At 40.9% G+C, this 27127-nt stretch overlaps 1 protein-coding gene across 3 annotated transcripts in view; it reads right to left on the minus strand.

The window, feature by feature from the left end:
- The window catches only part of slit3 (slit homolog 3 (Drosophila)), a 235356-nt gene that overhangs the window by 27299 nt on the left and 180930 nt on the right, over nucleotides 1-27127 (minus strand). For all 3 annotated transcript variants that reach the window (XM_061787697.1, XM_061787696.1, XM_061787695.1), the window contains 11 exons: nucleotides 23490-23653; nucleotides 18280-18412; nucleotides 15909-15977; nucleotides 15730-15801; nucleotides 12718-12789; nucleotides 9366-9437; nucleotides 9208-9290; nucleotides 9052-9132; nucleotides 8067-8191; nucleotides 6605-6702; nucleotides 338-477 (listed from right to left, as the gene is read on the minus strand). In XM_061787697.1, the coding sequence (XP_061643681.1) occupies nucleotides 338-477; nucleotides 6605-6702; nucleotides 8067-8191; nucleotides 9052-9132; nucleotides 9208-9290; nucleotides 9366-9437; nucleotides 12718-12789; nucleotides 15730-15801; nucleotides 15909-15977; nucleotides 18280-18412; nucleotides 23490-23653 (1109 nt within the window). The remainder of the gene's footprint in view (nucleotides 1-337; nucleotides 478-6604; nucleotides 6703-8066; nucleotides 8192-9051; nucleotides 9133-9207; nucleotides 9291-9365; nucleotides 9438-12717; nucleotides 12790-15729; nucleotides 15802-15908; nucleotides 15978-18279; nucleotides 18413-23489; nucleotides 23654-27127) is intronic.

A 27127-nucleotide genomic window follows, 5' to 3' on the forward strand; every position in this document is an offset into this window, starting at 1 on the left:
AGCTTAGCAAGACCTGTGTATGAAGAAAGAAATAGCCAAAATCCCATGGTACACTGCGTTTCGAGTAAACAGAGCTGCCGTGGAAGATAGTGTAAACGCGTAGCCAGGGCCGAGCCACGGTCTCCTTGATTGTGATGTGAAACGGAACTATAGCCTATTAGGAATCGTTTTGAAGTCAGTGTACATTGATGTGTGTACAAGGTTGTCTGAATCACACATACAAAATTGTTGATTTTGATCGCAAGGGGAGAAAACTGCTCAAATTAGGCCCAGTCATTGCTATGTTTGTACCACAGCTTAACGCAACAAGAGGATAGGCTGGTGTGTGTCCTCCTACCTGTGTAGTTGGGTGGACAGACACAAGTGTAGTTGTTGACCCCGTCAACGCAGGTGGCGTTGTTCTCACAGTCGTTGTCTTCGCAGTCGTCCGGGTTCACCTCGCAGCGCTGGCCTTCGAAGCCCGGTGGGCACACGCAGCTGCACACCAAAATTTTTATTAGACTGGGCTAAATTGAGTCAGGTTGTATAACTGGAAATAAAAAATCAGTCACTACCCTGGGGTGAAACCAAACATATGGTCAATTAAATAAAACAAAAAAAGGATACCAGCACAATGTATTTTTATCGAATAGAAAAACTCAGCTTTTACAAAGGTAATAACTCAAAAATAAAATGTTCCCATTTTGTCCCTCTCATGTAGCTACATAAGGTAACCAAAATATTTGCAACAACTCTTGCTAACCTATTGAATGGATCTTTATAATCAAAAGATGAAGAACAAGACCACGATTTCTTACCTAATTTTAAAGCCAAAACTCGACGTAAGGGCACACTACTAAACCTCTGAGTAGTAAAGCATAGTCATAGTCACTGCTGATAGTGTAATGATGTTTTGTATTTGAAATCATTTGTTTCTATGCCAGCCCGACAAAACATATCTTTACGTGAAACCGGTCCGTGGCGCAAAAATGTTTGGTTACTGCTGTTATCTGCTGAAATTATATCAATGAATACATTGATTAATCGACTTCAACTTGATTTTCATCACAGTATAGTCAACTGCAAAAAATGTTTTGGTGTTCAACCCCAACTACAAAAAACAGTTTCCAGATACACCATTGCTCTCATTCAGTCTCATTGCCCGAGAACTTATTATTATTATTTTTTTTAATCCATTTCTTAAGGTTAGTTCTTAAGTGCTGCTATAAAACCAGAATTTCCCAATTTAAGGTCAAATAAAACCAAATTTTATTCTACTCAATGCCAAGCCTTTCCTAAAAGTTTTCATTTTAATCAGAGCAAAAAAGCTGAAAGCTATTTTTATTGATCATCAAGCAGGCGCACAGTTTCTTGGCAAAGGGCTTTTGCTTTTTCATTGTAATAAATCCATATCTGTTATGTTTTTTTATTTATCATTCATTTATCTGTAGATATCCCCACTGTATAGTAAATTCTATATCAAATAAGATCAAATTGAATGTTTACTTGCTGAGTGGTGTTTCTATGAGGAACATCAGACATCAGCACGTAAGTAAATTGACCAATCAAAAGCAGAGATAATTATGTGATTCTAATTCGATGCCACCGCTGTTGTGCCCTGGCCACTCAGGGGCAGCAAGTTAGCTTTCTCTTCCCTCACATCCTCCTTCGTGCTTTCTTCTAACATCCTCACCTTCATTTCACCCAGCTTTACTCTTTTGATGGCGGAAACTTGTATTCCACCCCCTTATATCTCACACACTTTTAATCCCACCCCCCCACGTACACAGTACACACACACACACACACACACACACACGTTTTTTCCTGACTACAAATGCACTAAGCAGCTCGCCCACCATCTTCAATCTCCATTCTTGCATTTGTCTCTCACAGTTCATACGACATACTTTTTTTTTTTTATTAGATGAAAAGGACTTTTACAAGCAAGGTCATCCCGAAGTGAGTGAGTGGCACTTCACAACCCACACGCACAGACGCGCGCGCGCACACACACACACACACACACACACTTGCACACCGCTGCCTTTCAGCGACAGACACTTCCCGGGTTCTGCTGCTGTACTCATACTTGCTCCTTTTTCACCCATTTTCACTCTTTAAAAACTTTCTCTCCCGCTCGCTACTTTCTCATGCAACTTGCTTTTTCTCCAGCATCCAACACCACAATTAAGTTGAAAATACGAGCAGGGTTTGACACTTTAAACTCCATGTAAGAGCAGGAAGGTTGTCTTTAATATATATATATATATATATATATATATATATATATATATATATATAAACATTTCAAACAATTTGAAATATAAATGAACATTCAAAATTTTGAATTATAAAATTAAAAATATAAAAATGAAATATCTAATCGATACATGCAGGTATAGTATTCAATGTCGGTCTTTTACTAACCACGCTGGGCAACAACAACAGCCCCCGATGTTGTTGACCACCCTCGGGGATACACCCAGCCATGTATAAATAGAGGGACTCCACACTGGAAATTTAGAACCAAAAAAGCCTTTTGGCTTAAAGGTGCAACGTCTTCAACAAACAACAGCAAACAAACAAGGCTGGCTGAGGATCCAGAGTCACTTTCAAGCGAGGCCGGACTTTGTTGTCTGTCTCGTATGTTTTGCAGTTCGCAATGGTCATGGTGAAAGAATCGGAACTCAGCATTGGCCCAGCATTGTACAAGACGGGGTGAGGGCTGTCTTGCTCGCTTGAGACAGCCTTTCTCAAACGGGCTATTTTCAGCGAGATAAAAATAGTGTGTAAAGTGTAGGATTCTTTTTTTAAATCTCTGGTGTTTTGACAAAAGCATGTCACAGATGTAATTAAGACGCTTGGTAGGTGGTTTTAATTGTGAAAAATGCATAAAATACTACTTTAAGAGTCTCTCGCATGAGAAAAACTAATAGGACTATGAAAATTCCGGACAGTTTGGAACTGAACCAAAATAAGAATGAAATGTTGCAAAATAAACTGGAATTGGAACCACCATCATTCAGATGTGAGCAAATCTTGGGGATGTCAACATAGGTGAGCTCGATCTTTGGCTTTACAATATTCTTATGTTATTCCAAAAGAAGGACAGTGTTTGATTTTTGTTTTGTTTGTTTTAATGTTAACAGTGGTCACACTTAACATTGCTAAATGCTACTTAAATCTCACCATGCCGATTACATTTTTTATGGTGACAGTTTAAACCCGGAAAAGTTATTTCCTATATTATTTTCCTAAGTATTATATATTGTTTTGCAAGAATGAACAAAAACGACTGCAGAAAGTAAATACGAGTATGGATTTGGTATGAAGTTCAAGTTTGTAAGAACAATTACTCTCCTGGAGGAGGAGGTGAATAAAAGATTATTTATGAGACACTTAAACCAAGAGTAATCGTCAAAAAAGAACATTAAGAGAGGAAAAATAAAACATCTGTAGGATGGGCCACAGAGCGAGGTGCACCGATCAGATCCCAGTGCCGACATTTAAACGACTTCCTCTGCCTCCAAAGTTCTGCACCTAATTGGATTTATCGAATATCCCCAAAGGATTATAAAACATGTCAGAATGTCGAACAGGTGCACCATGGAGGACAAAGGGGTCTCTACCTGAGCCGCTATCAACATTAAGAGAGCGTCTGTAAAAGGAGCAAGGCTATCATTAGTGACGGGCCGCTAAAAGACACATGCATATTGAAACCTTTCTAAGGCCAAAGGGCTCGCCAAAAAGACACTTGTCTTCTTCTTGTTGTTTGTCATGCGTGTACGACACGCGCGCGTGTGTGTGTGTGTGTGAGAGAGAGAGCACCATAGGAGACAGCTCTCAGGATGGTGCAGTGCAGTTGCACACCACTGCAAACCATCCATATATCCTCCAGAGGCGGGGCCAGACAACTGCAAATTCACACTAAAATTCAAACAGAAGGACAATTTAGAGTCTTCAATGTACCTAACATGCATGTTTTTGGCATGTGGAAGAAAGCCGGAGTACCCGCACATGCAAACTCCACACAGAAACCCCGGAGTCGATGCCACTGCAATCTACAGCCATCGATCAATCCATCCAAAATCTGTCCGTTTGCTGTGTTTTTTTATTTGTTTTTATTTTTTAGCCACTTTCTTAAGAGCAGGAGAACAACGCCATACAACACTGTTGCCTCCTTGCCACCGTTTGCCTGCATCCTGTTTATGATTGTCGTTTGCTAGTCTGCCTCGTGTCATTTGTGTCGCGTCTCTCTCTTTCCTGATTGGCACTCGCTTAAAGTCTTTAGTTGATCTAGTTATGGTTCGCTCTTGTGTAAATACTTGTACCTGTTGTGGCTCTGTTCATTCACCTTAGTTTGTTTCTATGGATTCTTACATTTTTACTTGGGGTCATGCGCAGGCTGGAGCTTACCTAAGCTGACTTTGGTTGGGAGGCGGGGTACGCCCTTGACTGGTCATATAGACGTATACTGTATAGACAATCACATTCACACGTATGGAGACTCTACTGTAGATTCTTCAGTGAACCTAAGGCCTGCAGCACACCAGGCGATTTGGTAGAATGCGAATGAACTGTCGCCCATGGTGCGGGGTTCTGTAACTAGTTTTCATGTGTAGCTGACCGACAGCCACCGACTCGGAACTTGAATCGCAGGTGAACAGCGTCGCAACGTTACAGATGCAACGGAAAAAAAAAAAAAAAATCTTTCACAACAAAAAAATACGTTTCCGGGCAACAAGAGAGAAATCGAAGTACCCGGGGGTAAACTCACTCGAGCACGAGGGCAACATGCAAAACCTCACATAGGAAGGCCAAACCTGAGAGTCGAACATCAAACCTCAGAAGTGGGAGGCCGACATGCTAATAAGCACTAACTCACTGTGCTTCCTGTAAAATAGAACCACAATAATAAAAATATTGTTAAAGTTTGTATCTGCATCCATATGATGCATTATCATCTTTGGAAAAGACCATTTCTTTTACAGTTCTCGTACTGTCTCATGCGATTGAGCCGGTGTTCCTAATGAAGTGTCCAGTGACGATACATTCCGAGGGAATGTTGGAAAGCCATCAAGTGCACCTCCTCCCGATATATGGCGATTGATGATTGCTGGATCGTGTTACATATCCGTTAAAAATGCCAAAATTGTTGCGGCCGTGAGACCGTTATTCCACATTTGATTTACACGATATCTTAAAAAAACTATTTACACATGCATTCTTCAAGTTAGTGACCACGGCGCTTGCTGCCAACAAAGCCCTTCATTGGACATTGATGCAAGCCAGGGTAGCTGTTGTTATACTCACGTTACCTTTACTCGATTTACCAGCAAAAAGACAAAGGCAATGACGTCTGCAGCAAGTGATAAATAACCATTTGGAAAAGCGGCGTCGACGGATTTACGTCAAAGCGTTCGAGGGGGGTTGGAGGGGGGGGGGGGTGCAGACTGATGATGACGACTGACAGAAGTCGAGGACATTTCTGAGGCGTCGTTGAGGTAGAGAGCAGCTCAGTAGAAGGTTTTCTCATCTGTTTCTTCACCATCCCGCCCCTCTATCTACCCCCAGCACCCACCTCCCACACACAGACAATAAAACACATCATAAGGTCAAAGTAAGTTGTCATCTGGAGTGATGCACTGCTTAGTGAAGCCAAAAGATATCAGAATACATATATTATTTTTTTAAAGTATGGATTGTTTTTGATTTATGGGAAATCGCTTCTTTTAGTTCACCACTAAATGATGGCATGAAGTGTATTTTACTTCCAACGTTCTTCGTGCTTATCTAATACTTATTTCGGTTTACTTCATAACATTTTCTCACTAGCCTGGAAGCAATGCTGTAATTTTAAAACTTAAGCTTTTTAAAAATAGGATCATTTTCAAAGTGTTTATGTATTCTCTTTTTTTGTATAATATGATATACCAATTTACTATTAATTTTAATCAGTATATTATCTTCACCTTCACACCTTCAGTCGGAAAAATAAACATTAAATGTTATATTTCAGGGATTTAAACTCTAAAGGTTTTTGAGAAAAAAACAACCAGAAAGGTAATAGTTTCTGTCAATACAAAATGAGGCTGCTATTTAAAGGACCTATTAAAAATAATTTTGCAATATAATTGGTCTTATTTGACTGGATATGAATAAATAATTACATTATTAATAAGTAAATAAAGCTCAGCGAGAAACCAAAACAAACAATGTATTTTTTTTACAACTGGTTAGACTGTCTGCCTCACAGTTCTGAGGACCGGGGTTCAATCCCCGGCCCCACCTGTGTGGAGTTTGCATGTTCTCCCCGTGCCTGCGTGGGTTTTCTCCGGGCACTCGGTTTCCTACCACATCCCAAAAACATGCGTGGTAGGTTAATTGACGACGCTAAATTGCCCGTAGGTGTGAACGTGAGTGCGAATGGTTGTTTGTTTGTATGTGCCGTGTGATTGGCTGGCAACCAGTTCTGAGTGTACCCCGCCTCCTGCCCGATGATAGCTGGGATAGGCTCTAGCACTCCCGTGGTTTTTGGGCACTGATATGATGTGACGATATATTCATCTTTACACAAATCAACATACACGTGCAAAGAAATGTCTTGGGATCATGCTGGTACCTGAAGTGGTCCTCAAGGCCCGGCTGGAGGTGACATGTCCCTCCATTCAGGCAGGGGAAGCTAATGCAGGCGTTAATGGCCGTTTCACAGTCCTGACCCTGAGCGAGAAAAACAAAAATGGCATATAATGAAGCAAACATGTTATGAGTGAAATGTATTCCCCCCGCCCCCATCTTCTGCAGGCCACTTCAATGATATCTAACATCACAGCATCATGTCCCTCCATTTTGTCATCATTATTTCCTATTCTTTTCTCACATGGATGGACGTGTCTGACAAGTTTTAATTAGCATTGCTACAATTCATACCCGAAGCGCACTCACATGCATTTAAACATACAATTTTTCAGTCTGTGACTCTGACAAGTGCCTTTGTCCTCCTCTGAAAAGTATACTAGTTATAAGGGCATGTAGTGAAATGGCAGACCCCCATGGGTCCACAGACCCCAGTTTAAGAACCACTGCAATTCGCCTCGGGGCCCGTTCATCGCTACTTGCAGTTTTAATTATACAGTACGATTTTCAACGCATTCACACGGACACACTCTTCCAATTTAGATCAGTAGCAGATTTGCATGTCTTTGCAGTTACAAGACTCAGGAGAATAGGCACAGCCCCTTTGTCTTAGGGTCGGTCAGAACCTCCGGTGCAGTCATCATGTCTTTGCTGATGAACGGCTCGATTCATTATGCATGCACGGAGGGAGCTAAGCTGGATAATACTGCTAATACCACGGGCTTATGCGGCGCGGTTGTCCATCGAGGATCTGGGCATTGGCTACACGTACAGCCAATTCTGTGAATTACATGATTCACAGGATATCTATATTTTAGGATTAAAGTCAACTGTGGTAGCGGAGTTAGATATTCAGGTGGGGCTTAGCTATCCAACCATTTTATAGGAAACGCCCACCTATTCCCGTTTCGCTTTTTACAAATTCACCAATTCACATTTTTTCCTGTGTAGCTCTACCTAGTGTCAGCTATTTTCTGAAAAGCTGACTTACTTCCATATTTTGTGCGCTTTCTATAACCATCTAAGATGGCATGAGATGGTGCTAAAACCCTGATTTATAGGAAAGTAGCAGTTACGTCAAGGAAGTTTGCTGAAGTGATACATCTTTGTATGTTGGGGAGGACCTAAGGTTAGTTTGCATGTTACAGGAAGTTGCAGAGAGTATTTGCTACATGTGCATGTACCCATGCACTTCCGGTGCATTTTTCACGATATCAAATCATCTCTAAGCCATTTATTTTTAAGGGAAATGTTGTAAGATAAGTTTGAAACTCTACTAACATGTTTTGAGATCATTGCATGTGGTACATTTACGGTTGAAACTATTAATATGGGTAAGTACTTGCATTTTTTTTTTCACTATTTGAGGCAAGGCTCAGTCCCTATCCCTGGTCCATTCACTGTATGTTGATAATAGGTCTTAAAGTGCTTCGAACAGTGCATCTCACCTTAAATCCAAACGGACAGGTGCAGTGGTAGGATCCAGATGCGTCGGACACACAGGTGCCGTTATTCTGGCAGGGCTCCGCCAGGCAGGGGGCGCACTTTGACACAAGGCTAATATCCACGGGACCTGATCCAGATAAAGAGGAGGACACAGACTTGGTAACAAAGAGATGAAGGATAACAATAAGAGAGAACTTCAATAATGTTTCACATATTTGCCTTTTTGTTGGTGGGCCTTGCAATTGGCTAAAACAATTGAGGGTTACATCGCCACCTGCTACTTTGGCATGCAAATGACACCCAGTCATAGAGTTTTTATATTCCATCCATCCATTTTCTGAGCCGCTTCTCCTCACTAGGGTCGCGGGCGTGCTGGAGCCTATCCCAGCTGTCATCGGGCAGGAGGCGGGGTACACCCTGAACTGGTTGCCAGCCAATCGCAGGGCACATAGGAACAAACAACCATCCGTACTCACATTCACACCTACGGGCAATTTAGAGTCTCCAATTCATGCATGTTTTTGGGATGTGGGAGGAAACCGGAGTGCCCGGAGAAAACCCACGCAGGCACGGGGAGAACATGCAAACTCCACACAGGCGGGACCGGGGATTGAACCCGGGTCCTCAGAACTGTGAGGCTGACGCTCTAACCAGTCGGCCACCGTGCCGCCAGAGTTTTTATATTGCCAATTTTAATTTTGTAATAATAAAAATTATTTTAAAAACATTTGTGTGGGCATGAGATGGAAATGGCTCAGCTAGTCTATTAGGTTGTCTTCAGCAGAAGTGTAAACATGGAAGCACTGGTCATTTTTTGTATTGCCCAAATTAAGTAATATCAGTGGAAAGAATTGTCACAAATGTAACTAACCCCTACCTATCGGAGGTAATTGAGCCTTGAAACGAAGTGCTTACATGCACAGGGATACATATCATAATGGTCTACAAGCATAAGAACAACAACACATTTAAAACCGCTTTTTTCACCTTTACACTGGAATTTGTTGAGCGGTGTGGTCAGCAGCAACCTCTCAGCCATATCAGGGGGTCCGGTGCAGCGAGCAATGCCTGTCAACAGTCACTCCGTTATTTAAAAACATATTCCACATAAACAGCTTTTAACCGTTGTATGCATTTTCCTACCGGGCTCTTTGAAGCCAGCCTTCACCCACTGGGAGAGCCAGCGGAGGTCGCAGTTGCAGTATAAGGGGTTGGCACCCAGAGCCCTGCACATGTTTAAGAAAATTAAAAGCTTTCCAATATTTCGTTGGGATCGCCGACACATTTGGTGATGTACTCACAGGTGGGACAAAGCGGTGAGGTGGTTGAACGCGCCATCCGGGATAGTTGAGAGGTCGTTTCCATGGAGAGTGCTGAGAAAAGAACATGTGAGAATATTAAACAATGTCGATTGAATTATGATTTTTGCAACAGCACATGCAACAGTGAGGGGGCAGTGGAGAGTTGTGATAGCCACCTCAGGAATAATATGAAGCTACCTGTAGATTAAGTTGATCTAAAACTGCTTTTGATTTATCCCATTAAAGTGTTAAAATTCATGGGAAAAACACTGAGTCAGAGACGTCATGTGAGGTAAATCGCACTGCCAGACGGCCTTGTACAGCACGATAAATTATTCAAATTATCTGCGGCACAAGACCACCTCCCGTGTCTATAATGGAACATAACTAAAATATTTATAGATAAAAGAAAGTAAACAGAAAGCTTGTGTTCACAGAAATGAAGCTGGTGCTGCTGCCGGTACGGGATATACTGTAGGACTTTGTGTATATAGTATTTGTAGCTATTTAAGTGTAGCGTGTATGTTAAACATATATTTCACATATGCAGTGTTCCCAGCTCTGAGCTAAAAAAAATATGCTGAGTATGATTAGAACTGCAAATGAACTTTGTTGATTCTTTTGTTTGTTTTCTTTAATTAAAATATATTTTGTTCTCTGTGTCAAATTTGACTGGAGAAGACCGAAGAACGGTGTTTGAGTTAAATGCAGTGATCTACTGTATTCTAGTGTGACAGTAAAGAAACATTTACATCTCGCTCTGTAAACCAAGACGGAAACAGCGGCAGCTTCGCATATGCGCATTTCATTTGCAGTCTGGACGTGGAGGGTTGTGGCTGTCCTCTCTGCTAAGACTGCAGCGCGAGGCTACTGTGAACATGACCTCCTGTGAGTGCTTTTCGCTGGCGGAGAAGTTCACGGGCTCATTGAGGACATTAAGCGCAGAGTGGTACGTGATTTCATGTCTCCACAACATACGAAAACGTTGCTAGAATTGTCGCTTTTGGGAAGAAAAGGTCGCTAAGAGGTATCAGAATGCCGGCGGATTTAGCGAGAAAGTTGGCAAGTTGGTAACACTGCACCTGCGCCTCCGTTAATTCTTTCATAATAAAAAGTACCATTTTGAATTATTTCATATATTAAAATAAATAATTTGACAGATTTTACATACACATTTGAACTTTTCTGTCTGTTTCAAAAAATCTGAAGCTGCCGATGAACACAAATGTACTGTAAATGTATACTGTATGTATGTATACTTTGTGCAGAGACATATCTGTTTGTCATTACAGTACATACACGTGAGCCATGAGCGTATATACAAATGTGTGTCTGCCAAAACCTTCACTAGTACATGTTTAGGTGTCAGTTACAAATAGCTCTTGCTACACAGGCCAGTCCAGAGGGGTGCTGTGGGTAATAAGGGAGTGACTCTGATGACTGCCTGGCAACAGGTTGTCAAGCGGGGGCAGTCCCCAAGGCAACATGAACGGAAATGAAAGGAGGACAGGAAGGCAGGTTGGAAAAGGAAAAAACAATCTGCGAACGTCCGCCAGGTGAGAGCTTGGAGGGACAGAAAGTAACAACAACAAAATTGCCCTGATGGAATTGGATACAACATCAGTACAATATGAAAAAAAAAAAAAATACAGAATAAAGTCCTGCACAGAGACCTTGCTTTTATATTTTTGTGTTACATCTGTTTATACTTGCAAATGAAGTTGGGGGCACTCTTAAGTCAGGGTACCAATGTAAATCTTTGGTGAACTATATCCAAAAATATGTCTGGAAGTGCTCCTATATGGAGTTTCTCTGCCCATGACCTACAGCTAGGCTGGGTGAAGATCCTATACATTCAAGCAATGGCCAGAGTCCGGGCGCCGGACTCCATGGACGCGCTATCCTGTCAAATATAAAATGTTAGCAGAGCTGCACAGATGCGAACACTAAATGACAAGTGTAATTTAGAGGCTTGGTGATTAAGTGCTGCATGCACGAGTTAAAATACAAATGATGCTTTTATGTCGTCTTTGTGGGGGCTTGCTTTTCTCTTCACGCTCTTGGATGCTTGACGACAAGTGGCTGCTCGCCTAGTCACAACACCATACCCCCCCCCACCCCCCCTCCACCCCATGCTGGTAATAATTGCTGTTCTTGGCATTTAACACTTAGGCAGGTTGAGCAGTGGCACATTTGCATCAAAACGGAGTAGTATTAAAAATGGTTGAGTTGTAATTGTTTATGCTTTGTGTATTTGGGCTGAATAATTTCAGAGATTTAAATTGTGGAAAAAAAGTACAGTATGTCTCTTTTAGGTTAGTACTGTAGTTTGTAGCAGCATGCCATATTTTGCAAATTGCATGATTCTTGTTCAAATTGGCAGCCTTCTTTCTTAAACAACAAGAATTACAGCAGTCATCCGGGACAGATAGCTCTACCTGCACAATGAAACTTGTGCATTTTGCTACACAAAATGAGCTCCAGGGGCAACGTGATTAAAAGTGTAACGGCGGCCTGGTGTAATAATCACACCTTAACAGCCCAAAACTGCCAGAAGATGGGCAAAATAATTGTAGTTGTGACACATAACATTTATTTTATGAGTCACGATGGAGGAGAAAGGAAATAAAAAGAGTGAAAAATCTGAAGCGACTGAAACGGAGAGGGGTGTCGAAAAGGGGTCTATGCTTTTAGAAGTCTTATTATTGTTATTAATATTATCATTATTATTATCAGACACAAATTACTGCCACTTTTCAATGTAATGAAGCCAGAAGGTCTTTAATATCAATTAGAGGTGAAAGAATATTGCTAATAAACCGAGAGACTACAAACCTCTACCACTGAAATTGTGTTATCTGGAACAGTCATTGGTATTGTTTAGGCTAGCTGGAAGATGTAACAATTACATTCAAATTAGCTGTCAATGAACAGCACAGAGGCGATGATGGCGGTACGGCGGTAAAAGGAAGGCGCAGTGTGCATTCTGGTTGCGAGACAGAGGGTGGACAAGCTGATGGATGAGAGAGAGAAACACACACTGAAGGTCCATTCATCAAGCCCAAGACTGGGTGGGCGGCGGGAAAGCAGGAGAGGACAGAAGGAAGGAAGGATGGAGGGATGGATGAATGGATGACGGAGGGACATATTAGGAATCGAGTGGCCAGATCATGTAGATGATGAGAGCTCATCACTGTTCTCTTCGGGTATGTCGGCACAACAAACGAGCGGGCGGCTGCGACATACTTTGCACATGGCACGGCGCCAAGGGGGGCTGATTAAATTTTGATTTAGCTCAGAACCAGCGCGGCGAAGAGCACTGCGACACACGAGGGCCAAGCTTGTGACTCACAGAAGGCGGAGCGACTTGAGACCGTCGAAAGCATGGACCGGGATGCAGCGAATCTGGTTGTAACTGAGGATGCTGTTGGAGAGAGAACATACAGAAGGTCATAGGAGTTAGTTAAAATATATGAGAGTTCTCATTCATGTGTTGTTTATTTGGATCATATGCCATAATGCTATCTCTTATTTTATCTTATGAATGTGACTTAAAGGTCCCGTATTTTGCCAAACCAACTTTTTCTAGTATTTGGGATGTAATATTGTCTCTATGGTGCCTCAGTAAACGTGAAATTAAAATCGTCCACGCATTCCTGAGCTCCAGATGTTTTTCTCCAGAGAGGCCTGAAATCAGGTCATTTGAATTTCTCGAGCTTATCTACGCCACTAGCGAAGACCTCCACCTTCCCTTTCCGCTCCCGAGCCAGCGCTGTCAACATAAACACGTGTGATCTCCCAAGTGGGTCTTCTACACACACGCAACCAATCAGGGGAAAGTCAAATATGGACAAAGCGGCTACAAAGCTGGGTCAAACAGAAGTAGCTTTCAGAGGGGCCTTTTTCTGGACACTCGTATGACAACACCAAGATGCTTTTTGAAATGAAATTGACATTTTTTATACTATGTTAGAGAGTCACTCTGAGGAGGTCTAAATAGCCCAAATATGGGCCCTGTAAAGCAGATTCATCTGAGGTTATTATTGGAATCTTGAGGGCATAGGCAAAAGTGCTTTGCAATTTAGCGTTGGCTTTCTGCTGTTTCTGCTTTACCCAGCTACTTGTCCACATTTTTTGTGCTCTTTCTGAAACGTCCTAAGATGCCACAAGTAGTCACAAATGCCCATGTCGAGGAATTATATTGAAGTGATACATCTCGACCGAGAGACAAGCTTTGCGTGTCGGGGAGGAGCTAAGTTTAGCCTGGGCTGTTAGTAGAAATTATGGCGAGTCTTTGCAGCTCTTGTCAGCAATTGATTTTTAAGGGTAATGTTGTAAAATGAGTTTGAAATGATATTCAAGGATTAGACTGTGTATATTTACGGTTTAAACAATTAACAGAGAATGATAACATGGACTGCCTCTCTATTACAATACATCTTTTTCCAATGGAGACTGTTTGAGGATTTTGTAAAAATACAAACCCTGGAACTCACCCTAAATGGCTGCTTCAAACCAAAATATCTGGCTTCCTCTTCAATGTTGTGCATTAATCCTTGAGATTTTAACGCGTCCTGATATATCCACCCAGTTTTTTTGGGTGAAACCGATGTAGGTGTCTTTTTTTTTTCCCTGTAGACCAGGGGTGTCGAACTCATTTTTGTCACGGGCCACATCACAGTTATGGTTCCACTCGGTGGCCCGTTATGGCTGCAAACCCGTATGAATGTATGATTGCCTCATATTATTACATATACACCAATTCATGGATAATTACTTTTGAAATCAGAAGCCAGTAAAAACTGTTCAACTACAGTGTGAATCAATTTTATATTTATTATATTTATTTTATTTTATAAGTGAAGACAATTTGCAATTTTGGTATTTTAGCAAGTAACACAAAGTCGATGCACACTCTCGCGGGCCACATAAAATGACGTGGCGGGCCGGATCTGGCTCCCGGGCCACCAGTTTGACACCGGTGTTGTAGACTCTTTGGTTTAATGTAGCTACTATTGTGTCTTTTTAGTGTAAAAACAGGCTTCTCACAGAGAAATGTAAAAGTACAGCCTGTCCTAATCATCATTTTAGTATGATTTCGTGCAAAAAGCAACGCCCTATCATTAGTAGAAAACTGGCTTATTTTCAGTGATACTCGGAAAAAGTATTCCAGAAAATGAATTTTTATATGAAATTACACGCCTGAAACCCAAACCTCCCAACACAAACCACTTTAGGGCTAAAATACGACACTTCAATGGCGCATGTCCTCCATATTTTGTACTTGTGTTGCAATTTTTTATACGCTTTGCTGCAGGTTTGCTCATGTGCAACGGCACATTGGCACTCACGTCCGACACATCATGGTCCATAACGTTTCGTAGAATTGTCAACTTAATTCTTGTGAGAAGGCAAAGGAAGCAGTGGGCTATCTCTTCCCCTGCAGTGCAGTAAAGACACCCTTGAGCCGCGCACTTAAATCACAGTCTGTTCCGTTGATGTTTTTCTGGGGGCTAACTGATGCAGTTGTTTGCACTGGATGACTCCCTGGCGTCAGCGAGCATGACTGCACAAAATAGGAAACCTTTCGCTGCTTGGAAACAGCTAAAAGTGCATAGTCGACATATTCTGGATACACATAATCCCATAAAAAAAAGTTTAGAAATCAAAAATAATAACGGCAACTAATGGGAAAGCAGTCATTGGTGTCAAGGAAGTATTTTGAAGTGGTACATCTTTATACACTAAAATCTTTGTGAGTCGGGGAGGACCCAAGTTTAGCCTGAGTTGTTATTAAAAGCTATGAAAGTCTTTGGAAAATGTATATGTGTTTGCTTTGCTGAGCTGCTGTTATAAAGTGCATTTTTTTCAAAATCGAATCATCTATAAGCTTTTTTTTAAAAAAAGCGTCATATTGTAAGATGAGTTTTTTCTTTTAAAATAAATGTCAATTTATAAACATTATTAGAGGGGGCGTCAATTGCTATTTACAGCAGGGCTCAGTATCTATATCATTGCAAATAGCGAGGGTTTACTGTACAATAATAATGGACTATTACGGAGAAATATAGAGAAATGACAAGAAAGAAGTTCGACTGGGCAGACCACAGAAGTGGCATCGGTACCTGAAACCTAAAACACAACATAGTCAAGCGACTATTACGGCAAAACAAATTGGAATCAACAATGTGGAGTGACCAAATGTCAGTCTATTATGAAAGTGGAGTTTAAAACACATCAAAAGCTATTATGGAGATACGTAGTCGAAAATGGAAATTTGACAAAGCAATCTGATCCCCTCCCTCCACTAATCATTTATTATATATAATGCATTTGTGACTGTGCCACCATGGTAATAACTCACAGTGTGGACAGTTGAGTCATGTTGCTGAAAGTATACGCCGCCACTGTGCTGATGCTGTTGTTGCTCAGATCTCTGTAGAGGCAAACATACGTGGTTACTACATACACACGCAGGACACATGTGCTTTGTCAACCGCACGAGGAATTAGCAGACGGGGGTGAGCAATGACGTGTACATACATCAGTGACAGATGCTTCAGGGCCGCCAGCTCCTTGGGCACAGAAGTCAGCATATTACCCTCCAGATAACTGCAACGAAAGTACAGTATGCAGTATTATTCAGTATACATTTTAAAGGAAACACCACAACAGAAAATAGGAGATTGCAGCCTATAATTCACAGAATCTGTGATAATCCATAATATAGAGAGACCATATTATTAAAAAAAAAAAAAAAAAAAAAAAAAAAAAAAAAAAAAGTGGTAGGTGGGGCTTACTGTATTTACAAATGAGAGAAACAATTTAAAGAGAAAATTCGGGTTTGGGATATATAGCTTGAGAAGCAATGCTAAAAAAAAACTGCACTTGAACACATTCACAACATGCATGGTATCTTGGAAAATGTCTCTCACACACACACACACACACACGCACACGCACACGTGCTTTATGACACACTCGTCCTGCTCCCTTTCTCTCGGGTCATAAGTAGGTTGAGGAGACACTATGATGGAGTGTCTTCTTGGGTCTGATCAATACCTAATCACTGTTATTGACCCCGAGGAGTGGGAGTCATTTCAGAGTTCGGGGAGCGGCGACAATGTACGTGGGCATATCATCGTTCACCTTTTGTACGAGGGATAGTCTCTCCATTTCAAAAAAATAAACATCTTTCATACCATCTACTCTACCCTTCGCTGCCAACATTACTACTCCATTATTGCACTCACTGCTACTTTTAATTAAAAATAAATGAATAAAGGTCGCTCATGTAGTGGGCTAGTGAGAAAAACTAAATCGAATTTGCAGGGTTTTGGCAAAGTTTTTCTACACACACACAAAGCTGACCTTGGCTTCTTCACATTTGTCTGTGTTTGGCGTGGTAACATTGCAAACCATGAACGATGTTTAGAAAGCAATTTTAAAAAATGGACACTTTCTGGTTTGGCTGTCCAGCTTTCTGTGAGTGTGCTCGGGGGCTTTCCCGTTCCCCTTCCTTGCGAACATCCCCGTAAATGTGTGATATGCACAAAACATTTCAAAACCAATCACCCCTTGCACGATGCTGATCACACATCATTTGGTCCTGGTAAGCATTATTTTCACATACAACAGCGCTCTCGGTTACATTTAAAGTGAAAATAATTGTCTTGCTGATGCTAAATATACTCTTAAATTTATCTGCCAAATCTGGAAACCTTTTAATCAGTAGGGGTCAGTCCCCCAACTAGATCAATCTCGGTTCACCAAGGGCAGATTTTTCTATTAAACATTTTTTTGTGTGTGTTGAAATATGTTGACATTTTGTGATTGTAGCATGTGGAACGGGTATTTTAAGGCTTCAACTATAAAACAGGGTTCACAAACCTTTAGGAAACTTGGGCTACCAGTTTGATACACACTTCTGAAATAACAAATTTGCTTTAATGACATGTTATTATTGATTAATTAATACATTAAATGTTGCTCGCAACGCTGGTAAAGATAAGCAATATAGAAACTGGATGGATGGATATTCATAGATGTGAAGACACTCATCACACTGATGATTTCTCACAATAATTGGCAATGATTGGAAGGTAGGTAAATATCAATATGAAACGCTCTATAAAGCTCTGCAATTGTTTCTCAATGTTTTAAATGATCACTTCTACAAGATTCCTTGGAAATCACTGGTGACCTATTTTTAGAAAAGCCCCACAGGTGACTCACCCATGTTGGTGACCCCTCCTATTAAACATTTCTTGACATTTTCATTCCATTATTATTTATTTTCTATATATTTTATGCTTGCAAATGTTTTTAAGAGTTCAATCGTGTTTACAAAGTGTTTTAAAACTGTGTTTTGATAGGTGTAAATATGATTAAAGTGTGTGGGAAGTGTATTTGATATATTTTGTTCATTCTTTCAAATATTAAGTTTAATCATGTTATATGGTTTCGGTATATGGTGGATTTTTTTTTCTGGGTGGTTCTGGAACAAAACTCCTGCAATGAAAGGGGATCACTATAGTTTATATTGAACACAAAGCTTGGATTCAATAATGCGTATGAATACACTTTAAAGTTTTTTTTTTCATTTTCCTTTACTACTGTCCATTTAAACGACCTAGTGGGTGTGACTGGCATATGGCAGTTTTCCCATTGGCAGATGGGGCATGTATCACTGAGTCTGCCTAGCAACAAGCATAAAACAATATTTAGTGTTATTCTATGCTGGGAGTTAAAAATTGTAAGCTTTATAGTGACTCACAAATTATGTTTTTTACCATTTAATTTAATATAAGAATGGTATTGATGTGTATATTTTGTGTTTGGACAGTGTGTGTGTGTGTGTGTGCGCGCGCTTGCGTGCATGCGTGTTCGGCAGGAGGGAGTGCACCAGGCTCACAGTTCCGTGGCGTCCTTGGGAATGCCCTTGGGCAGCGAGTGCAGCCCTCTGTTGCTGCATCGCACCACGCTGTCTGAGCATGTGCAGATGTCAGGACAGCCAGATGCAGGAAGACAGCCGTTATCCTCGCCACCTGAAAGATGGAGCGGGGGACACGTTGGCCAGAGAGAGAGAGAGAGAGAGAGAGAGAGAGAGAGAGAAAAAGAGATGGCGGAATCAAACCCGGACTGAGATGAGAAGCAATTGTTTTTCATTCATTTTTAATTCATTGTTCTATTTCAAGCTCCCATGGAATCAGTCTACATGCAATTCTGGAATATAGTGCACTGCTAAACAATAATCCCTCCAAAAAACAGAATCAGTTTTAGCTACTGTTGCCTCATTTTGGTCTAAAACTGACTTTATCTACTATGGTAGGATGATAGCATTTAAGGCTAATTGTGCATCCTTAGCACGTAGATAAATGTGCAACATTAGTGCTTTCTTTGGACTACTTGAGCTGGTATTATCTTGACAATTCTTGCAGCCATAATTTAACTCCAGCGCTTTAAAAAAAAAGGATGAACTATAAATAAAAGATTATCTTATCTTAGACAGGCTAAAGGCACTGAAAGAAAGAAGGGGAGTTTTTCCCCATTTAAAGATTAGTATTGACCATGTAGCCCATGTGGAGTGTATATTTATAAAACCTTACTTTAGACTTTAGACTAAACCTTCACCAGCGCAATACAGCTTTGTCTTTTTACACGTCATGTACATATTGCATATATCGTACGAGTGCTTATCTGAACGAAGCATCTATTTAAGTGGAGGCCTTTCCTATAGAAATGCTTGCATAAGGACAACTTGAAGAGCCTGTCAAATAATTTCAGAAATTTGCAGTGACACTGCATCAATTTGTGCTCAGCAAGATAGGCTTCTGGACGAAAATACTGTATATTCATTTAAATCACTTTAAAAGCTAATCAATCGATTGTATAAATACCAGGATAAAAACGCATTGGATTTACACAAGGCAGACTTTATATGGAAGTGTGCATGTGTCGTATTTCCAAGAAACACGCTTGTAATTCCTTTTACTTAGCTTTTATCTTTCAGTTAGCACACCGCAGTCAGCTTCCACCAACACACATTCTTCTCCAATGCTACATTCTTCGTTTGTCTTTTTTCTTTGTTGTATCCCATCTATGTCCAACCATCTAAACACTCCTTTCCGAAGTGCCCCTAGTGGATGGACCGAGACACCACAGTATGTGTGTGTGTGTGCGCATTTTTTTATACACTTTTTTTTAATTTATTTTTTATTAAAGGCGCCGGCCTGTCTGGTGGATGGCCGATGAGAAGGTGTTGAGTGAGAAATTATGAATACAGATGCATGTGTAGTATGTGACTGGTTATAACAGGGATTCTCAAACTTTTTGAGTTCAGATATCCCTGACAGTTGAGATATCTTATTCCCAAGGACCTCCTCATAATTCGAACGTTATTTAAACATCTCTTTGTCGAGGAAAAAAATGGACGAAGCAGTAAAATCAGAGCTGAAATATTATAAACAACAACAAGTTGCTGTTGTTCCCCATGTTTATGTAATATTATATTTGTCTGGTATTTATTTCACAGTCAAATTGGTTGAAGTTCGGGCTAAAAAGTTACGGAATCAATTTCAACTCAATGAATCGCTTCGGATAGTATCGTTTTAAATGAACAAATATCGTCTTTCAATAGAATCGGCAACTATGACTCGTGATACGAATAAAATCTTTGTTCAAAATGAATCATTACACCCCTAATAGGAATTAGGTTGACGAAGACACAAGCTTCACTGTGTTGTATATCTTGGTTTGCACTTGCTGGACAGCTGGAAGACCATGCCGATTTGTACTTGGTTAAAGCGGAAGAGGAGTTAAAGATGTTTTTGTTTCTTGTTTTGTAAGGTATCAGATAAGACGTAAATTTTGATACGTCTATTCAGGTTTACACTTGTAGCACAGCTGTAAGACCATGCATGGTTTCTTTTTCAACCCAGTTCTCATGAGTTGATTTGCCGTAAGACTATTGCCTCCGGCTCTGTGTGCTACTTGGGAACTCTGGTAAACAATACACAGAGAGGATTTAAATATGTTTGCGTTTCTTGTTTTGTTCTTCACTGAATTGGAGTGGAAGTGGCTATTTGAGGGTTTATAGTTGCGCCGGTAGTTCATCTGTGCATTTGTTGTCGTTATAGTCTCTGATTTTGTTATGTGCTTTGTGCCTTCTCTTCATGCTGCTGCAACAAGGTAATCCCGCACAGTGGGATCAATAAAGTCTTATTATCTAATCTCAGACGAACAGAAGCTGATAAGATAGCTCAACACTTGCGGGCAACAAACAAGGATTGTGACAAGGACGTCTTCAACTTCCCTAACACCCACCCACCACATCACACACCCAACACGCACACAAATAAAAGCACTTCAGACGCGTGCTAACTAGCACAGATGTAACAAATGAAAACCCAACCTAAGCTTGCTTACAAACACATGGTCGCAACCAAAAACACATGGTGGACAGTACGGGCCTCCAACACTCATGAGTTAGGAAGGATCAGAGCCAAAAAGCGAGCGCTGTTCTTGGCTGAGAGAGGCTTCCATTTCCTCCTATGACACACACACACAATCGCACATTCGCTCACGTCGTGCTGCTTGTTGCATTATGGGAACACTTGAACTGTGCTTCGAATAGAGTGAAAACCAACAGACTTAAAACCATAATGGAGGATAATGAGGAGGAGCCACTGAGCCAATAATAACGCAACTCCAGTTTCTGTATATGTGTGTAAGAGACACTCGAAATAGGTTTATATTTAGTGGTCATGCTTTTTGTGTATGGTGATGTCACTGCCAGGCAAGATTTTGCAGCTTTGAGTGAAATTCAAGCAGCGTGCCTCCTTAATTTGCACAAACCTTGGACAGAAACTGACTGTTGGGTTAGGAACACAAGCTAATTGTCCATTTACAGAGATATGAGAGTCCAATACAGTGAAAACAATCTTGTAAACTACTCAGATAATGGTTGAATGTTTGAATTCAATGAGAGCTTCACCCCATTAAAAGGTTAAGAAGGCTGTTGTAGTTTTTCCTTTGGAAGAGCAGTCTCACAGTGGATGCATTCCCATTGACAATGTGTGTTCAATACAGGAAGTCCTCGATTTACAAACGAGTTCCGTTCCTACGCTGGCGACGTAACCTGAATTTCCGCGTAAGTCCGATTTCACCGTTAAAGTCGAAATTTACGTCGAAATACTTCGTATAAAGAAACTAAAATACATGAAAATAAAATCGCTAGAAGACCCAGCTTTCTTCTTTGGGGCCATAATGACACGTATAAGCTGGAGATTGGGTAAGAAAAAATGCATATATTGGAAAATGGCCGATAGTTGGGCGATAGTTACCTCCCACTAAAAAAACAAATTGCAAGTAGGTGATCGTGAAGGCTTAACTGCAAATATGCGGGGGTCCACTGTATTGCCTCTTCTAACAGCCACTCTTAGTTAGCAGGTATTGCATATCCTTCAGCTACAAAAATTCGCAAACGAGCCGACTTTTTTGACAAGAGAAAAGTCGTAGGGCTCACTGACTGCTTGCACCAACAGCGGGGGTTGGGAAGTGGGGGCCTCGTGGTATACCATGAAAATTTTAACAGGCCCATGCCGAATCGGGACTCAAACCAGCAAACTTTTAGCTGCTGAACGCCTCCTCTACCCATTTAGTCACGCCATCCGTAAAAGCAACTGCACTTCTCAGGTCTGATTTACACATCAAGTCCACCCAATGACTGAAATGCAACTGTTCAAATGTGTATTAAACCACTTCAATAGCGTTTACATGACTTCATATATATTCAAATATTTCACTAACCTTTTACTGGAGCCAAACCAGCTAATGACTTTCCAAGCTGAACTTCAATAAAGTTAGCAGCGCAGGAAATTATCAGAGGAGTGAAAATTAAATCAGAGTAATTCTGGTTGAAGAGAACTGCAGCACCATAGCATTAACCTTGGTGACCAAAGCGAGCAGCCTTGGTGGCGATGGCAAGGTATTGTCGTGGTAACAGCAGCGTCAGAGCGGGAACCGCAAAGTGATGTCATGATGTCATTGGAGGCTGCTGCTGGCCAGCGGTTAGGCGATCACGCTGTCCTCGCAATACCCTCTCGAGGATGTGGGCCGTGAATATGAGCCGCCGTGTCTCCAAAATTACAACTCGACTGACAAAGCGGATTGAGTAAGACGCGGGACTCAAAAGACGGACGTGAGCATCTGGACAGTTGGTTAAACGTTGACATAATGTGCACTGAACCGATGCCCAGTTTGTTCAAGTTGAGTACTCACCCAGAGACCCATCGGCACATCATGACATAATTTGAACAATTACATCCTGATCATTTCAATTTCCTTTCTTTTTATGAGAACATGATCTTTTTTATGATGCACTCAACATTGCTGGGAAGTCAGAAATATCCTGCTTAGGGATTACAATGCCCAACCTCAAAATGTTCCAGTGTAAAGTAAACAGTGACAACCACGATATGGTATTTGTTTTGTTTGTGAATTAGTTTGACTGTCAGCACTCCTTTTTCGTGGCAGCCTTAACTTATTTTTTTTAAATGATTACTGAAAACTTGCATGTACTGGTGATATTTTAATTTACTCATCTCAAAGCAGAACTGATTGTGCAAAATGGAAATATCAAGTATAAATAAATGAAGATATAGTTTCTCTGTCGTCTTTTAGTATGTCTCTGCGGCCACTAACGTTGTTTGACGTCATATTACTTCATCTAATCCATTAGGAACTCTGACTTGAGCGACATTCCAATCTATTTTTCCAAGTCGTTTTGTTGGGAAAAAGCCAACTTCTCATGTACCATTCGTCTGTTGTATTTGTTTTAATTTATCCATAGCTACAACCGCTCAAACGTCCGTGCAAGATGTGGAAGAGCAGAACCACAGTTGAACCCCGTATGACTTACTTTCGAACACCGCTACTTTTAGGCAGCTTGAAATGGATACGATGATTTGGGGTTTAACTTGGTTTGATAAAGAACAAAAACAATAATCCCTGAATATTAGAGAAGATGTGAGACGATCAGTGAACCATTGTGCTAGAAGACTCGGAATTATGTTTTAATGGGCCAAAAACAAAACATGTACATTTCAGAGCAAGGCGCCTCACCATCACACGTAAAGTCAGGGTTAGCCACGTCTTGGATGGGGATCTCCTTGAGGAAGGCGGGCCTTTGACAGCGAGGGTTTCCACTCACCACCCTGGTCTTCTTCAGCCACTGACCAAGCCAGGCCAAGTGACAGTCACATATGTACGGGTTCGACAGGAGATTACTGCAAAAAAACAAAACAAAAAACAAATGGAACATAAGTAGAACATAGACTGTGTTTGGCAAGTATTTGCACAATAATGCTATTTTCCCACTTCACTATCCTTTCTGTCAAGACAATTTTGTCCTACAAGGAATGTCCCTTCTTTTTGACATGCAAATCAACTGCTGACTCTGGGCCTGAAGAGGCTGCCCTCATTGCCAAGTTCCTGGTACTACTTGCCAATGGGAAAAGCACCAAAAGCGACATAGCATCACTGTCGGGCAGAAACTTTGTATTAGGCTTGTTCTGTTAAAAATGGAAAGGTTGTACTGCCCGTCAGCCATGAAGGTGAAGTGATCTTGCAGATTAACTTCTACCTATTAGACAGCATCAGCTCAAAAGACGGACTCCACTCAATCACAGGGCACTTAAAGAGAGATTGACGACCATTTACGTACATTCACACTTGACTAAATGGGAACGGACCCCTAGCTGCCTGCACGGAAGTTAGGCGGGTGAACCAGCGCACTGTCGGTGACTGCGATATGCATACAGTATTTCTGCATTTAAAACAACCCTTTGGTAAGATGACGAGACCTGATAAAGCCTATCAAAAGGATCACCATCCACAAGCAAGAAAGAGCAAGCGTTTGCCAGTTACTAAGAACAGCAGAATTTCGCTGGTTACTTAACAACACTACAAACTACTTAGGCACTAATGGTCATAAATTCAAATACATTTAGATGGAAGAGCATGGTGGGGGGCGGGGGGGGGGGGGGGGCAAAGATAAAATAAAAGAGGCCAGGATAAAAAAAAGGTTATTCTTTTTCTTTTAAAATTCATTTTGTGAACTAAATGAGATACAGTGAGGCAGCGATAAGCAGGCCTGGCGAGCCAAACAGTCGAAGAAGCAAACGAAAGAAAGGAAGGTTATCATATTCATCATATTCTTCTTTTTTGGTGACTTCTCATAGTGTTTTGTTGCCTTTCCGACAGCTCATGTGATATTTATGGTGAGACATATTAAACCTGAGGTGGGGTGAGGAGGAAGTGTTTGGCAGCTGGCATAATCTTCCAAGACAAAAGTTCATCTTGAAAAGGGAATGATGGGTCAGAGCTACTGTTTTTGCTCTGGCTCCGTTTGTGATTCGGCTTCGGGGACCTTTGTTGCCATAGTTACAGTAATAAACAACACACTGACTTTCTCAGAATCAGAATCATCTTTATTTGCCAAGTATGTCCAAAAAACACACAAGGAATTTGTCTCCGGTAGTTGGAGCCGCTCTAGTACGACAACAGACAGTCAATTGACAGAGAACACTTTTGAGACATAATGACATTGACAAAAAACAGTCACTGAGCAATAAAGGGTTAATAGTTATCTGGTAATGCCAGTACAATTTTTACCATTGCTCCTTAACTCCTCCAGCCAATAGAAGTCTGTTGCTCCAATACGATCGCAACTACTGTACCTCAAGTCTTTGCTCTTTAATGTTACTGACAACAGCTTTTAGACGCATATTTATGTTTTCAGTGGCTTCGTATTATATATAGTTTGACCGTTTTTGTCATGCCCTAAAGTCAGACTCCTCTATAGACGGAAAATCAATACTGTAACTTGAGATACGAGTGAGCTGACAAACGTTTTCGAGATAAGAGCTGTCCTTTGGCTGATGTTTTGCTTTGGACTTGTAAGCAAACACTGGAGATACGAGTGCTGTATGGTGGCAGTTAAGCTGAACTCACTTCACAACAAGCAGCAGTTTGGCAGAAAAAAACCCACAATTACACGTTGTGTATTTAAAACAACCACATAGCTTGCCTTAATAAAGTCTGTTTGGCTTAATGCTAACAAAAATGCAACATTCCATTGACGGACTAACAAATAGACAAGAACAGATTCATAGCTTTTCCATTCATTTCATTGTATTGTTTAAAAACACTATTTCAAATAACTAAAGCCACAAACAGGTTTTACAATTCTTCAAGGGCAATTAAGCAACACACGTAATAACGCATTGTGTGACACAATGTTAAAAGGTTCCTGCTATAGCTCGGGAAGGCCAGTGATTTCCTCATTTCCTCGCGATGAATTGACCTCGGTGTGTGGTGACCCAACCTCAGCAAAATCCCTTCCTTCCCCCTTTCCACGTGTTAATCTTTTAATTAAACTCACACACTCTACTGGGAAACAAGAGGTAGGCGTTAAAGGGTGTGCGGGTGGGGGGGAAGGGAGCTTAAAAAAAAAAAAACAACAAAAGGCAGATAAGGAAATGAGCAAACAGGCTTTCTACAAGAATTACCCTTGTTTCTTTTATGGCGCCCGATGTATGCCAATTAAAAGTAATTGCAAAGATTGATGCAAGGATAAAACAAAAAAATCTTTTTCATAAATAGTGGTGCGGGGTGTTCATTTACTCAACTGCAAGCTCATTTTTTTACAGTATTATAATATAGTGCAAAAACAATTTAGACATGCAAAGAAACAGAAAGCACGCAAAACAAGACAGACTGGACACACAATTACGGTTATGTGCGTGCGTAGGTGCTGCTGTTTTAGTTAGCAACAGGTTTGTACTGTTAAGTCAGTGATTCCAAACCACTGTGGCGAGAGAAATCATGATCCAATTTCACTTAATTGGTCTGAAAATTACTATTTACTACAAACTATGTATCTTTGCTCATTCATCTATGCTAGCGACCTATAGCGACAATTAAATGCGCTTACACTAGATGGCAGAAAGTCCCATTAACCTGTACTGTATATCCACCCATTTACGTTAATACAACACAATAAGAGCTTTGTGCTCGACTAAACAGGCCTAGAATTAAATTTGTGAGGATAAGACAAGATGATCATGATTTCAATATACTGCATATACATTTTTGTTTGATGGTGTACCGTGAAGGTTTTCTCATGTAATAATATGTGTCTTGGCAAGTTGAGAAACACTGGTTCAAGTAATCGATTTACATCCTATACCGTTTCGAAGTACTTCTGCTGGTCAGACGATTGAAGCAGCAGCGCTGGCATCTCATTTGCTCATAATCGCAACATGGAATGTGGCTGATAAAACAACTCGCCTTTGGGTAAGTTTCCATGAGAACAACCTAGTAAAAATTGGGGGAATCAATTTCAGTACATTTTAGGCTCTCATAAAGGTGATCATGTAAAAAAATCTCAGTTCACTCGGACCTGCAAACAACTGAACAGAAGAATGCAGTATGCATGCAAGGCCAGTACTTGACAAAACACTGCAAAAAATCAAAACCAATTGTTTTACAGTTCGGTACAGGGCTAAAAATAATATCCTTGAATCCCTTCCCTTTGCTTATGTACGGTTTGAGAATTGAATGTATGTGATGTCAGTTGGACAAATTAAAGGAGGCAAAACAGTTTGTAAGCATAAAACGTCTGTGATATGCTGTCTCCAAAATCTTGTTTTATGAAAGCGAACCACTGCTTACCCGGGCCCCCACTATTTTTTGATTCT

The sequence above is a fragment of the Phyllopteryx taeniolatus genome, chromosome 10 (assembly GCF_024500385.1).
Source record: "Phyllopteryx taeniolatus isolate TA_2022b chromosome 10, UOR_Ptae_1.2, whole genome shotgun sequence".
NCBI classification, from domain to species: domain Eukaryota; kingdom Metazoa; phylum Chordata; class Actinopteri; order Syngnathiformes; family Syngnathidae; genus Phyllopteryx; species Phyllopteryx taeniolatus.